At 53.6% G+C, this 12341-nt stretch overlaps 1 protein-coding gene across 1 annotated transcript; it reads left to right on the forward strand.

Moving 5' to 3' along the window:
* The first annotated feature begins 197 nt into the window (after positions 1-197).
* Positions 198-10803, forward strand: BNIP3 (BCL2 interacting protein 3). Its single transcript, XM_036439299.2, has 6 exons — positions 198-475; positions 6406-6556; positions 7046-7130; positions 8389-8495; positions 8673-8822; positions 10015-10803. The coding sequence occupies exons 1-6, from the start codon at positions 424-426 to the stop codon at positions 10058-10060; spliced, it is 591 nt and encodes a 196-aa protein (XP_036295192.1). The 5' UTR covers positions 198-423; the 3' UTR covers positions 10061-10803.
* Positions 10804-12341: the final 1538 nt, after the last annotated feature.

Below are 12341 nucleotides of genomic sequence, written 5' to 3' on the forward strand. Positions count from 1 at the left end.
CCCCGCCCCGCACCTGCGCACAGAGCCCGGATCCTCAGACCCCGCCCAACCAACTCGTGTCTCCTTGCCAACATCCCAACCGCGCAAGCGCGCTCCCAACCTCAGACCAGCCCCAGACCGACCCAGCGCGCGCACGCGCCGCACGCGCCGCACGCGCCCCGCGCGCGCCCCGCCCTCGCGCACACGCACGCCTCCCCCTCGGCCAATGGGCGCCGCCGTCGCTTCTCCGCCGCTTATCTGCCCTGCGTCGGGCGGCGCGCGGCAGTCAGTCGGGGTCTCGGGCTGACGTCGCTCGGCCTCCGGTTCCCCGCGTTCGTGTTCCGGCTCCCGCCGCCCGCTCCTGAGCGCCTGACACCCAACCGAGCCCGGCCCCGGCCCCGGCCCGGCCGCACCCGCCGGCCGCAGCGCCCCCCCTCCGGCGCCATGTCGCAGAGCGGGAGCGGGACGCCCGGACTGCAGGAGGAGAGCCTGCAGGGTGAGCCGCCGCCGGGGGCGGGAGGCTGCGGCGGAGGCCTCCCCGGGCGCGGGCGCGGGCGCGGGGCGCGGGGCGGGGGCGGCGGGCGGCGCCGCGGGCTCGGGGCCGCTCACCGAGGCGCGGGTCCGGGACGCCGGGCTGGGGCTCCCGGACGCGGATGGCCCCGGTTGCTCCGCCCGCGCGGGGGTAGCTCCCCGGCGGTGATGGTGGGGGGTCTGGGCACGGATTGGGCTCCCCAACGAGCCCGAGTTCTGCAGCGAAGGGCCAGTGGCGATGCCACGGCTCCCGAGGACCGCGTGCCCGTTCGTGCGGGTAGTTCAGACCGGCGTTGGCCAGCGCGGTGGCCGGGGCGTGGGCTGTGCGCCTCGGGCGGCGGGGCCGTCCCGCTGGCGGGAGGACTGGCCCGGGGAGAAGGGAAGAGCCGCGGGCACCAGCCCGCTGGCTGCCCTCCTCAGGGTAAGAGCGGTATAGGCGAGTGAACAGGCTTTTCCAAGTTCACGTCCCACCTGCACGGGAAAGTCATCGCAAAGCAAAGCTCAGAGTTGGTTGGTGGCTTCAGAAGAGCCGGTGCGGAGCTGAGGAGCACCCGCCGGTGCCCCGCGCCTGCGGGCCTGGGTGCCCCTCGGGGCCGCGGCGCTTCCTGCGCAGCCGCGCGCCCGCCTGGAGGCCCGCCCGGCCTGGCCCCTGCGGGCCCAGCCAGTGGTCCAGGCCGGGAGCGCGAGGGAGGGTTCGGTGGCCGTCGACCTTCGTGTTCAATGAAGCAAGAGTTTACTAAGCAAAACGAGCATGGAAATACGCTTAGGGGGACTGTTCAGACCTTCCAGAACGAATATTAAAATCGTTCATTATTCAGGTGAAGTTAGTGAGCTTTATTTAATTAGCCCAATACATTGTATAGAACATATTCTTAAAAACTACACCCAGTTTAAAAAATTCCATAATCGTAGATTTTGAAATTGCCTAATTATTTTGTTGGAACTAGATTCAGGGATTAAATCTTTGCTGTCTTTCTTCACACAAGACTCAGTGGGTGTCTTGCAAACCATAAACCCTTTCTTTGCGTTACAACCATCCCTTTTCTAATTATCACACTGCTTCCTTGCTAACCATCTTCCTTCCCGGTTCAGATGGAGTTTGGAAGCTTCCGAGTCCTCCCGGGGGCTCAGGTCCCCTCCCCTGATTGGCACGGAACTGCTGAGTCACGGGCAATGCAAACGCCAGCTCGGGAATGAAAAGATGGGCTTTTCTGTTTCGCTTATTCTATAAAAAGGCGGTTGCACGGGGAGTGGAAACTCATGGTAAGGGCTCCTGTGTACGTGCGGCGGGGCACACGCCACTCGGCCTGTGGGAGGAGCCCTGGGGCAGGGCAGCTGCCCTGGAAATGTGAACCGAGGATTCCTGGCCTGTCCTCCGCTCTGATTTGGTTCCCTCTTGTTTACGTCTGACGAGGGCCGAGTAGCCAAACCCACAGCAGCACTCGCCTCTTTCCTTGGATTGGCGGGACTGAATGTTTTCCCCCCTCACCCCCTGGCCGGTTCTAGGTAGAGTTGTTGACTTGCAAGGTGTTCGCCTGCCTTTTGGTCAGTAGATCCACAACTGCTAAGCATTCTGTCCGATGTTTACACAGGACGGGGGCGGGGAGGCGCTTGGCTTCCTTCCCAGGAGGCCCCTCTTCGCATGAGCGCATCCTTCAGGAGGATGCCCAGCCTTCCCTGGGAGACAACCCCCCCCCCCCCATAGGCGCTCACCGTGGACAAAGTGTATGAAGAGACCTAATGATTTATCTGGGGGGACTTAGGACCATGCAGTTTAAGAGCATATAGGGTTTCAGACATCTAAGTTCTAGCCCAATGGCTACATTTCACAGATGGTCACAGTCATCAAGCCCAGTGGGCAACTGACAGCAGTTAAAAAACAGATGGCTTATGTTCAGAATCACTTTATTTCACTGTTTGGGGAATCGCTGTTCAGCCAAGTCTTGTTCCCCTCCCACCTCTCCCTGGGAAGAAGCCCTGGGACTAGGGTGGTTGTCCCCCTTTCTCTCCTCAGTGCCCTGCCCAGGCTTTCCCGCTGGGCTGCCAGGCCTTCTCCAAACGCCTCTGTTCTTTTCTTTTTAATATATTTTATTGATTTTTTTACAGAGAGGAAGAGAGAGGGATAGAGAAACATCGATGAGAGAGAATCATCGATCAGCTGCCTCTTGCACACACCCTACTGGGGATGTGACCACAACCAAGGTATGTGCCCTTGACCGGAATTGAACCCGGGACCCCTCAGTCCGAAGACCGTTGCTCTATCCACTGAGCCAAACCAGTTTTGGCCAAACTCCCTCTGTTCTTATAGAAAGTTATTTGGCTACTTGTCATTCCCTCTAGCCAGCCATTTTCAGCCCTGCCTCTCAAAGTACTGTGTTTGCCAGGTGCTGCCCAGCCCTGCAAATCAGAACTTGGGGAGTGCAGTGCGCTGGCCTCTGGGAGCATGGAAACCACCTGATGCTCTGGGCACTGGGGGGACCTGCTGCCTGGGGCCAGAGTGTGGGGTGGCCTCGTGGGGCTCCATCCCCTCGGGTCTGTCCGGAAAGGGCTGGAGCTGGTGGACACTTAATCTCGGCAACCTTGTTCAGAGGTTGGCTTGCGGTGGCGTTATCGTAAAATCCGAGCAGGTGTGGCGCGCAGCTCGGAGTGAGGGCTCGCCTTGATCAGCAGCAGCACCTGTTTCTTCCCAGGCCTCAGTATGAGCCGGTTATTTGGCAGATTTTTTTCAGCTCTGAGGAAATTTTCTAAGGTCATGAAGCAACTGTAACCCTATCTTTCTTGCAAAATGTAAGTCCGTTCATATCATACTTGCTCTCAATTTTCCAGTTGTTTAAAGTCAGTAATACAGCTTGCCCTTCACTAAATCATTCCTTGGAATACACATCTTTCAGACCCAAAGCTTTTGCTGCATACAGACCAGAATGGGGTTTTTACTTTCTCAAGGATGCTTAGGACTTTTTATGAGATGATTCTACAAAGCATATACTTGTTTCCATGGAGCTCTGAGTTGGCCCTTGAAGTATAATATATGGACACCTGAAACTTATATGTCACATGTCAATTATTCCTCATTTAAAATTTTTATTTAGTGTTTCTCTGTTTCCTGGCACAGAGCTCTAAACCCTTGGGGGTTCTTGAATGATAGGATTGTCTTTGCTATTTGTCAACCACCCCTCTTGTATGGAGCCCCTGTGGAACACAGGAGTCTGCTCTTGAGGTGACCGTGAGGCCCTGGGTAGCCTCAGGATGCAGGTGGAAAGACCAACTCAGTGATGAGAGGGTGGAGTCCAGGAGGGGAGGGACTGGGGATTGGGTTTTGCTCATTCTCACCCGAGGATATTTTTTTCCATTTTAGGGGGAGGGGAAGAAAGGGGGAAAGACAGATGGAGAGAAACATCCATGTGAGAGAGACATCAATTGGTTGCCTCACACACAGGCCCAGGGATTGAGCCTGCAACCAAGGTACATGGCTTTGACCATAATCAAATCCAGGACCCTTCAGTCCCAGTGCCCATGCTCTAACCACTGAGCAAAACTGGCTAGGGCTAGAGCTTGGTTTATGAAACCTCTGAGCTGAGAGGGTGGTGCACTGGGATTGGCTGCTCCTCAGTTGTGTCCTGTCTAGTAAATGGGTGAACGGCAGTGAAGTTCTGGTGGTAGTTCTAGTGAGAGTGTGTGTGTGGAAGTGGGTATTGTAGGAACCCAGAATTTGTGGTCTGCCAGGCAGGAGTGTGGGGCCCTGGCACCCCGTTGTGACTGGTGTCTGATGTGGGGGCAGTCCCATGGGACGAAGCTTTTAACTTGTGGGACCTGACCACCACTGCTGGCAGTGGGGCAGCACTGACGTGAACTGTTACAGCCAGTTGGTGTTGGAGAATTGGTTATTGGTGTGGAAACCCCACACAAGTATCCGAAGACTTCACATCAGACACCGTAGTGAGCCGATCTGGTACATTAAGCCAGGCCCAGAATCCGACTAACCCGTTGAACCTAAGAAAATGGAGCTGTGCCCAGCACAGTGGTACTGTTCCGTGCCGCCGGCCAGAGCAGGCGTGCTAGTTGGCCGAGTGTCACCGTGAGTCCCAGGGGAGGACGGAGGCTGAGTGTTTACAGCGCTGCATGGGGTGCGGTGCATCAGAACCCCCGGAAGACGGCGGCAGCCTTGGTGAAGACACAGCGGTCTCTGAAGTCACTGTACTGCTCAGAGCAGATGCCGAGCGGCCTGGGCTCCAAGACGGACCTGGCCTGCCGCTGTGCCCACGACAGGCCAGGCGCGTTGGTTTGAGAATCTGAGGGCCGTTTTGTGAGTGCAGTGGGAGGCTGGTGTCCTGGGAGGGCTTTCTCTAGCATGCCAGAGGCTATGGAGGGCTAGTGGGCGTTCCGAAGGCCGTGCCACTCCGGGTGGGAAAGGCTGGGTGGCTGGCTTGCGGCCCTGTGGGTTAGGACCATCTCCCTGTGGGAGATGATTACTGTAATATGATTAGTCAGCTGTTTCCCTAGAACATGGATTTTTCACTGTGTTCCCTCTGCCTTCCCTCTGCCTTCCCTCTGCCACCGCAGTGATCTAGGAACACACAGGTGTGGAGATACACAGACTTAGGGCACAAAATGGAGAACTGTCTGGGCCGTGCTCTACCCGGCTCCCCGAGCAGAGGCCGCCTTGTCAGCCAACGGAACAAACTTACCGGGTCAGATCACACACACAGATTGCTTCAGCTCACTGACCCCTGGTCTGAGTGAGTGCCAGAACAGTGCAGCTTCTTGAAAATAATACAGTAGACTGCCTGCATGACCTCAGATTAGAAGGTCGAAAATCTGACTGAATTAAAATCAAGAGTTTATGTTCATTAGAAGATGCAGAGTGAAAAGACAAACAGTGCAAGTTACTTGCAACACATTCAAGATGGAGAAAGGCTGTTATCTTGAATATTGAGCTGCTACAGACAGAAAGAGGGAAAACTCAATAGAAAAGAGTTTTGAACAACTAATTAAAAAGATGCTACCCAAACGGCCAGTAAGCATGGGAAACATGCTCAACTTAGTTGCAAATCAGAGAAATGCAAATTAATCCGCACAGGCGCTCCCCTCTCCCAGTGCCTGAGTGTGAAGACAGTGAGGCTGGGTCTGAGGTGGCCGCTGATCATGCTGGGACGCCCGCATTGGCTGCTGGTGGGGCATGACGGTTCTGGTAACGGTGAACACAGGTTGCCACCTTTCAGCCCAGTAATCCATGCCTGGGTGTGTCTCCAGCAGAGTCGAGAGCACGTGGACACCACAAAGTCTGGAGGAATGTTTGTGAAGTGGCATTCAGAGCTGCCCACACGGACACAAGCCCACGTGTCACAGTGGCCAGATGATGGTGTGGCCATGCGCTGGGGTTCTGGATGCAGCCACCACAGGATGAAGCCAGGCACACTTGTTGGCTCCTCAAGAGCAAACCCCAGGATTTGATCTTGGGTCCCGGCCCTCCCAGCCTCACTTAGCTACAGCCGAATGGGACCCTCTGCTTAGTCAAGTTCAGGCAGAAATGACCGTTGTTGTGTCCAGGGTGTATTCCTCTTGCTCGTGATATAAATAAAGACGGAGCAGCAAGTATAATACTTGCCCTTAGGGTGAGATTGTGCCGCCGGTGTGTGGGAATCTTGAAAAGAGGTAGTTTTTTCTTACCTTACCATTTAAAACTCAGCTTTTGTTGGCACCTTTTTCTTAAGAAAGCTCTCTGGTCATTTGGACTCTGCTGCTGCAGACACACGTCCGCTCCTCAGGAGGGTGACGGGACCAGCTGCTGTGCTGCAAGAGCCGGGAATGGAAGTGGCTCAAGCCATCCTGTGCGCCCCAGCCCCTCTGGTTGTCACGGGTGGAAAATCTAACTCTGTCCTTGTTGTGTCCCCACAGGCTCCTGGGTGGAACTGCACTTCAGCAGTAACGGGAACGGCAGCAGCGTGCCAGCCTCAGTTTCTATTTATAATGGTGACATGGAGAAAATCCTGCTGGATGCCCAGCATGAGTCTGGACGGAGCAGCTCCAAGAGTTCTCACTGTGACAGGTGGGTGCAGACACAGGCATGCACAGTGCTGCTGTGCTAGGGCGCTGCTGTGCTAGGGCGAGCAGGCTTAGACAGCGGCCCCTTGTCCTCTGGTGGAAGGAGGGACCACGATGCAGCAAGAGGTGGACACTGTCCTGTCCCCTCCCCTGCTTCTGCCCCTCGCCTCCAATAGCTGTCACGAGCAGCTGTCCTCAGCACGGCCAGTGACTCAGCCGCATGGCCGAGTCCGAGGTCAGAGGCCAGGTGCTCACAGGATTGATTGTGTAACAGACCACTAAGCTGGGGGGTGATAAAGCCACCACCCTCAGGCTGTGCCGTGTCCCCTGGGACTGGCTGTGGACGCTTGTTGAGCTCAGCTGGAAGGTGGGAGGTGGGTCTGGCCCTGGCCTTGTGCCAGTGGAAGGGAAGCTGCTCCTCACTGACAGTCCCCTGTCCGCAGGGCTTTGCCTCTGATGCAGGGAATGCTAACATGTCCTGTTTTTCCCCTAGCCCGCCTCGCTCACAGACCCCGCAGGACACGAACCGAGCATCTGAGACAGACAGCCATAGCATCGGAGAAAAGAACAGCTCCCAGGTAGGCCGGGTGGTGCGTATGCGATCTGCTCCTGTGGTCAGTTGGCACTGGGACCCGGTAGAGAAACGTCTGGCTCTGAGGGTGTTTCTTGCCTTTTTTTGGGACGTGTGGGGTGAGGACATCTCTACACAGGACTCACACTGGGCCGACTGGTTATGGGCTTAGGTAGGACATAGGGTGGGGCCCTCTGTCCCATATACCTGTGGCCTGGAGAGGGTGTGATGGCCTGTGGGAAGGGATCTGGGTCATTAGTGGGTAATCACGGTCGCCTTGACCTTAGATTGGGCTGTGAATGGGTTTTAATGTCTGTGGGAGTGCTGGCATTTGCTACAAGCCACCCAGGCAGCTCTACCATTGTGGTCGGAATGCTGATGGGCCTTTCTCATCAGGCATTTCAGTTGCTTCCAGAAACTATCTCAGGCCAAGCTAACTGGTGGGCGGTTTAGTTAGGAGCTCACCGGGCTGGTCATTTTAGCCCGTGGTCCCTGTTCTAACATGTCAGGCACTGAGCTCTGCCGTGAGTACAGGGTGGTGGCCCCAGCAGATGTGCGTCAGTGGCGAAGGCCAGCCCTCCTGCGCTCAGCTTGGCACTCAGGAAATGCCTGTCCCCGGATGGTCTCAGAAGGACAGGAGGAACCCTCATTCCCCAGCTTTGTCTAGACCAGAGGCTTCCAGGACCCTCAGAAGTTCCTGCCCCAGACACTGGGGTCCACTCCCAGCTGGGGTGCCCCGATGTCTGTTTGGCTTTGCATTCTGGAGGAATTTTAAAATGTTAAGTGGTTTTTGTTTGTTTTTTTTTCTTTCGGATTCTAAAAACGAATTTTATGCTCAGATACAGAATTTTAAAAAAAAGCACTTGTAGTCCTACTTGTTAAAGTCCCCTTTCTTGGTGGATTGTTGCACCATTTTACCAATGTAGCTGGACCAGTCTAGGAGTTTGGCTTTCCCTACCATTTCTCGCGAGAGCAGCTTTCTCAACACTGTTTGCTCCAGTGTTGGCAGTTTTCATTTCCTTGTTGTGTCAGCTCGCCCTCAGCGTCTTTGTGGCGCCTCTGTCCTCCCTCCATGTGGCTTCCTTGGGACAGTGTTTGCTGCTCTTCCTGCCACTAGATCTCACAGTTGGGGCTTTGGCAGCAGTGTCCGTCCGTGAAGGGGGAAGAGCAGGAGATACAGCCCACGGACCCGGCTCCCAGTGAGCCTCTGGTCTGATGCTGGGCGGGGGCGTGGTTCCTCGGTTTTAACATTCACTTTCTCTTAGTCGGAAGAAGATTACATTGAGAGGAGGAAAGAAGTGGAAAGCATCCTAAAGAAAAACTCAGACTGGATATGGGACTGGTCCAGCCGGCCGGAAAATATCCCCCCTAAGTGAGTATTTGGAGCGTCGTGAACTACTGTGTTTCCCCAAAATAAGACATCCTCTGAAAATAAGACCTAGTGCAACTTTGGGAGAAAAAATTAATATAAGACACTGTCTTATTTTTGGGGAAACGGGGTGGCTCTGAGGTGGAGCTGCCAGCGAGCTCACAGCTCTTCCCTCTGCAGGGAGTTCCTGTTCAGGCACCCGAAGCGCACGGCCACCCTCAGCATGAGGAACACCAGCGTCATGAAGAAGGGGGGTGTCTTTTCGGCTGAGTTTCTCAAAGTCTTCCTTCCGTCTCTGCTGCTCTCACACCTGCTGGCCATTGGACTAGGGTAAGTGATCTTGCATGGCCTGCTGGACAGTTCTAGGTCTCAGAGACTTCCTTTTAAGCATTTTGCTAAAATAATAGGCCATAAGTCACAGCTTATGTAACTATGTAAGCAAACATGTCCATGTTATCATTGTCTAGGTCAGGAAACAAACATGACCGTGACCCTGGGAGCCCCGCCCCCTACCCCTCAGGCCAGCCTGGCACTGACACTGCCAGTACAGGCGAGGGCACATAAGCGGGACTCGTGCTGGCTGCCTTAGCCGTGCTATGTGTAGGCGCAGATGACTGCCCCGCTTCTAGGCCTGCTGTGTGCACACTGCACACCTTTCTGCTGCAGAAAGCCTGTCACTTGCGACTCCTGCAATCCCCTCAGCAGGGACACAGGCGCTCATTCTCTGGCTTCTTGCACTAATGATGCAGAAAACACACAAGTTCGGCTAAAGATCCTAAGGACCTTTGACCCAGACAGTGTTGAGGCATGAATCTGGGGAGTCAGGGCTGCTCTTCTCTCTGGCTCACCCCAGCCTGCATGATGTGGTGGCCTCACTTGTCCTGCTGGGTGACAGTGCTGTATGGCTGCAGCTCACTGGACAGACTGGTGGGGGGGCCAAGACAGCTGATGTAGGCTGGTGCCACATGGCGTGAGGGCTTGAGTCTGAGGCAGAGGGAGACCACAGTTCTGCCTATGAGAGTGGCTTCCCACATGGGCTCCTCGATGTCGGCGTGTCCAGATTTATTGTGTCCAATGCTTTTCAGGTCACACTCGCCTTGGTGTGTAGATGCAGTGATTTCTGGAGCTTTCTCCAGAACTAGCAACTAGATCCTGAGGGGGCAGGGCCTACAGGGTGGTGTCTGCAGCCATTTCCCACCCGATAGCTGCCTTGCATACTATTTGTTGTGCCTGCTAGGCTCCTCATTTCCGCCCCCCTTTCCTGGAGTCACACCCTCGTCTGCCATGGCCTGTGAGGTTGGTAGTCAGTGCCATGTGCAATGACCGTCCAGCAGGCTGTTGCATCCCATGTGCTCATGCATGTTGGGGAGTGCCTCCTTCGTGGGGGTGTTGAGGACTGCAGGATGCACAGTGGTGGGAACACTAGGTAACGGTGCAGCCAGTCTGCGCTGGCATGGGGACAGGCTCACGGCTGCCCGGCCGTGGATCCTGGGCTTGCGCTCAGCTCTACTTTTCTGCTCAGGATCTACATTGGGCGGCGTCTGACCACCTCCACCAGCACCTTCTGATGAGGAATCGGAATCGGCTTTTCACAGGGAGCGGGATTCGTACCGGAGCTTGCGGCGTGGCTCACTGAGGCGCTGTCCGGGGCCTTGGTGGCTGCCACTGTGTTGATTTGTCCTGTAAATGCTGGGTGCCTGATTTAGTGAGATGAAGAATAGACACTGAAACCACGCTAACCTAGAACGAGCCGTACCTGTGGGATCAATCAATGAGCATGTCACACTAATACTACTGGAATAATGTGGTGGTAACTTTTCTTTGATATTATAAATATGAGTATAAATAATTTTACCATGCTAGTCATGATGTAGTATTTTAATAAAATTATCTGTAACCTTAATTCAGTTAAAATCCTCCCTACTTTGAAAGGATGGATAACATTGTTAAAGTGACTCCATAAATGGTTTATCCCAAATAAACATGTGGCCTTACATCCACACGCTGTAGGGCTCCCTGGACGTGGATGCAGGGTCTGGGAAGACCGCTCTGCACTGTTAGCTGTTGAGCTGTGACAGGGCCCAGGGCACCGGCCGGGCCCTGTGCAGTGCAGACACTGGCCTGCACATAGATGATGCACCGAGGACGCCTGCTAAAGCACCTCTTGTCCCCATCCCCACTCGGGATCGCTGCGTTGAGGCTCATTTGTGTTCATTTTTCTGGCGTGCTCAGATTCAGCTTCATTTTAAGTAGATCTGTGTCTACTTTAAAAGACTGGAAATAGGAAATAAATTTTTGCCAAATCCTTCAGCGATTACTGTATTTGTATATAGTTTAAAAGGAAAACTATGAATGCTTTAGGGTTAAACCAGGCATAGTCCCGCTGTCTGATTATTTTCTCTTCAGCATGGTTTTTCCAAGGCTGCCTCTGGTATGCTGTTGTGTATTTCACTTTTCCATATTCAATGCAGTTGTGTTAAAATAAATGTGAAAATTTCATTTTAAAAAACCTTTGTTTATATGGAGATGATTCACAGCCCTCTCATTGGCACACAGCTGGCTGGGTGGCATCAGAATACTTTGGCATGTACCCTCTAGAGTCTCTAAGGTCCCATTCAGTCAGCAAGTGTGTCTTTCCTGAGAAACAGGGGTGGGCTTATCTGTGTCATGACATTGGCTTTGCACTCAGCACGTTTGGGAAAGGGCAGTGTCCATAGAATTAGCTAGTGACCCCCATTGCCACCTGAACCATCTGTCAGGCACTTTGGTATGAGGAGGAGCCATACCTTTTATTTCACTCAGTTTCAGTGCTCTTGTCCCTGTCACTGATGGCATCACTAAGCTATTTGTGAAGCGCTGAGAATGTTTCCATAATGTAGCGGAGATGAGGTTTTCTAGAGGCTTTTCCCATTACATGCACTGCTCTTCTGGTGGACAGTTTCCTTAAAGTGTGTATATGTAAGTATATATATATATTTTTCAGGTAGGGTAATAGTATTATAATTAAGCTTTTGCAAATAGACCTTTCTACTATTAATACAAATAATAACTTAGTCATTGAATAACAAGTAAACCCAGTTTTTGATTAAGATAAATTAAAACATGCCTGGCTGGTGTGGCTCAGTGGTTGAGCATTGACCTATGAATTAGGAGGTCACAGTTCGCTTCCCAGTCAGGACACATGCCCAGGTTGTGGGCTTGGTCCCCAGTCGGGGGGCATGTAGGAGGGAGTTGATTGAGGATTCTTATTGTTCTCTCCATCCTTCCTCTGAAATAAAAAAGGGTGGAGTCCTGGCTGATTTGGCTCTTTGGATAGAGCATCTTCTTGCGTACTGAAGAGTCCTGGGTTTGATTCCCGGTCAGGACACATGTCTGGGTTGTGGGCTCAATCCCCAGTAGGGGCCGTGCAGGAAGCAGCCAATCAATGATTCTCTCATCATTGATGTTTCTATCTTCCTCTCTGAAATCAATAAAGATGTATTTTTAAATATATATTTTATTGACTTTTTTACAGAGAGGAAGGGAGAGGGATAGAGAGCTAGAAACGTCAATGAGAGAAACATCGACCAGCTGCCTCTTGCACACCCCCTACCGGGGATGTGCCTGCAACCAATGTACATGCCCTTGACCGGGATTGAACCTGGGACCTTTCAGCTCGCAGACCGACGCTCTACCACTGAGCCAAGCTGGCTTCGGCCAATAAAGATATTTTTTAAAAAGGGGGGTAGAGGGGTCAATGAACTGAAACTGAGTGATATTAAAAATAACTCTGTCCCCATTGGACAGGAAATGAGTCAGTGGCAGGCTAGTCCTCTGATGGTCAGTCTTGCAGGAGAGCTACCATCTGTC

Source organism: Pipistrellus kuhlii, unplaced genomic scaffold (assembly GCF_014108245.1).
Source record: "Pipistrellus kuhlii isolate mPipKuh1 unplaced genomic scaffold, mPipKuh1.p scaffold_m20_p_15, whole genome shotgun sequence".
Lineage (NCBI taxonomy): Eukaryota > Metazoa > Chordata > Mammalia > Chiroptera > Vespertilionidae > Pipistrellus > Pipistrellus kuhlii.

Bases quoted from the DNA above. Each gene is read 5' to 3' on its own strand.
- BNIP3 (XM_036439299.2), top strand. From the start codon at position 424: ATGTCGCAGAGCGGGAGCGGGACGCCCGGACTGCAGGAGGAGAGCCTG. The intron at 476-6,405 runs GTGAGCCGCCGC...GTGTCCCCACAG, and splicing joins GCAGGAGGAGAGCCTGCAGG to GCTCCTGGGTGGAACTGCAC. The intron at 8,496-8,672 runs GTGAGTATTTGG...TTCCCTCTGCAG, and splicing joins CCGGAAAATATCCCCCCTAA to GGAGTTCCTGTTCAGGCACC.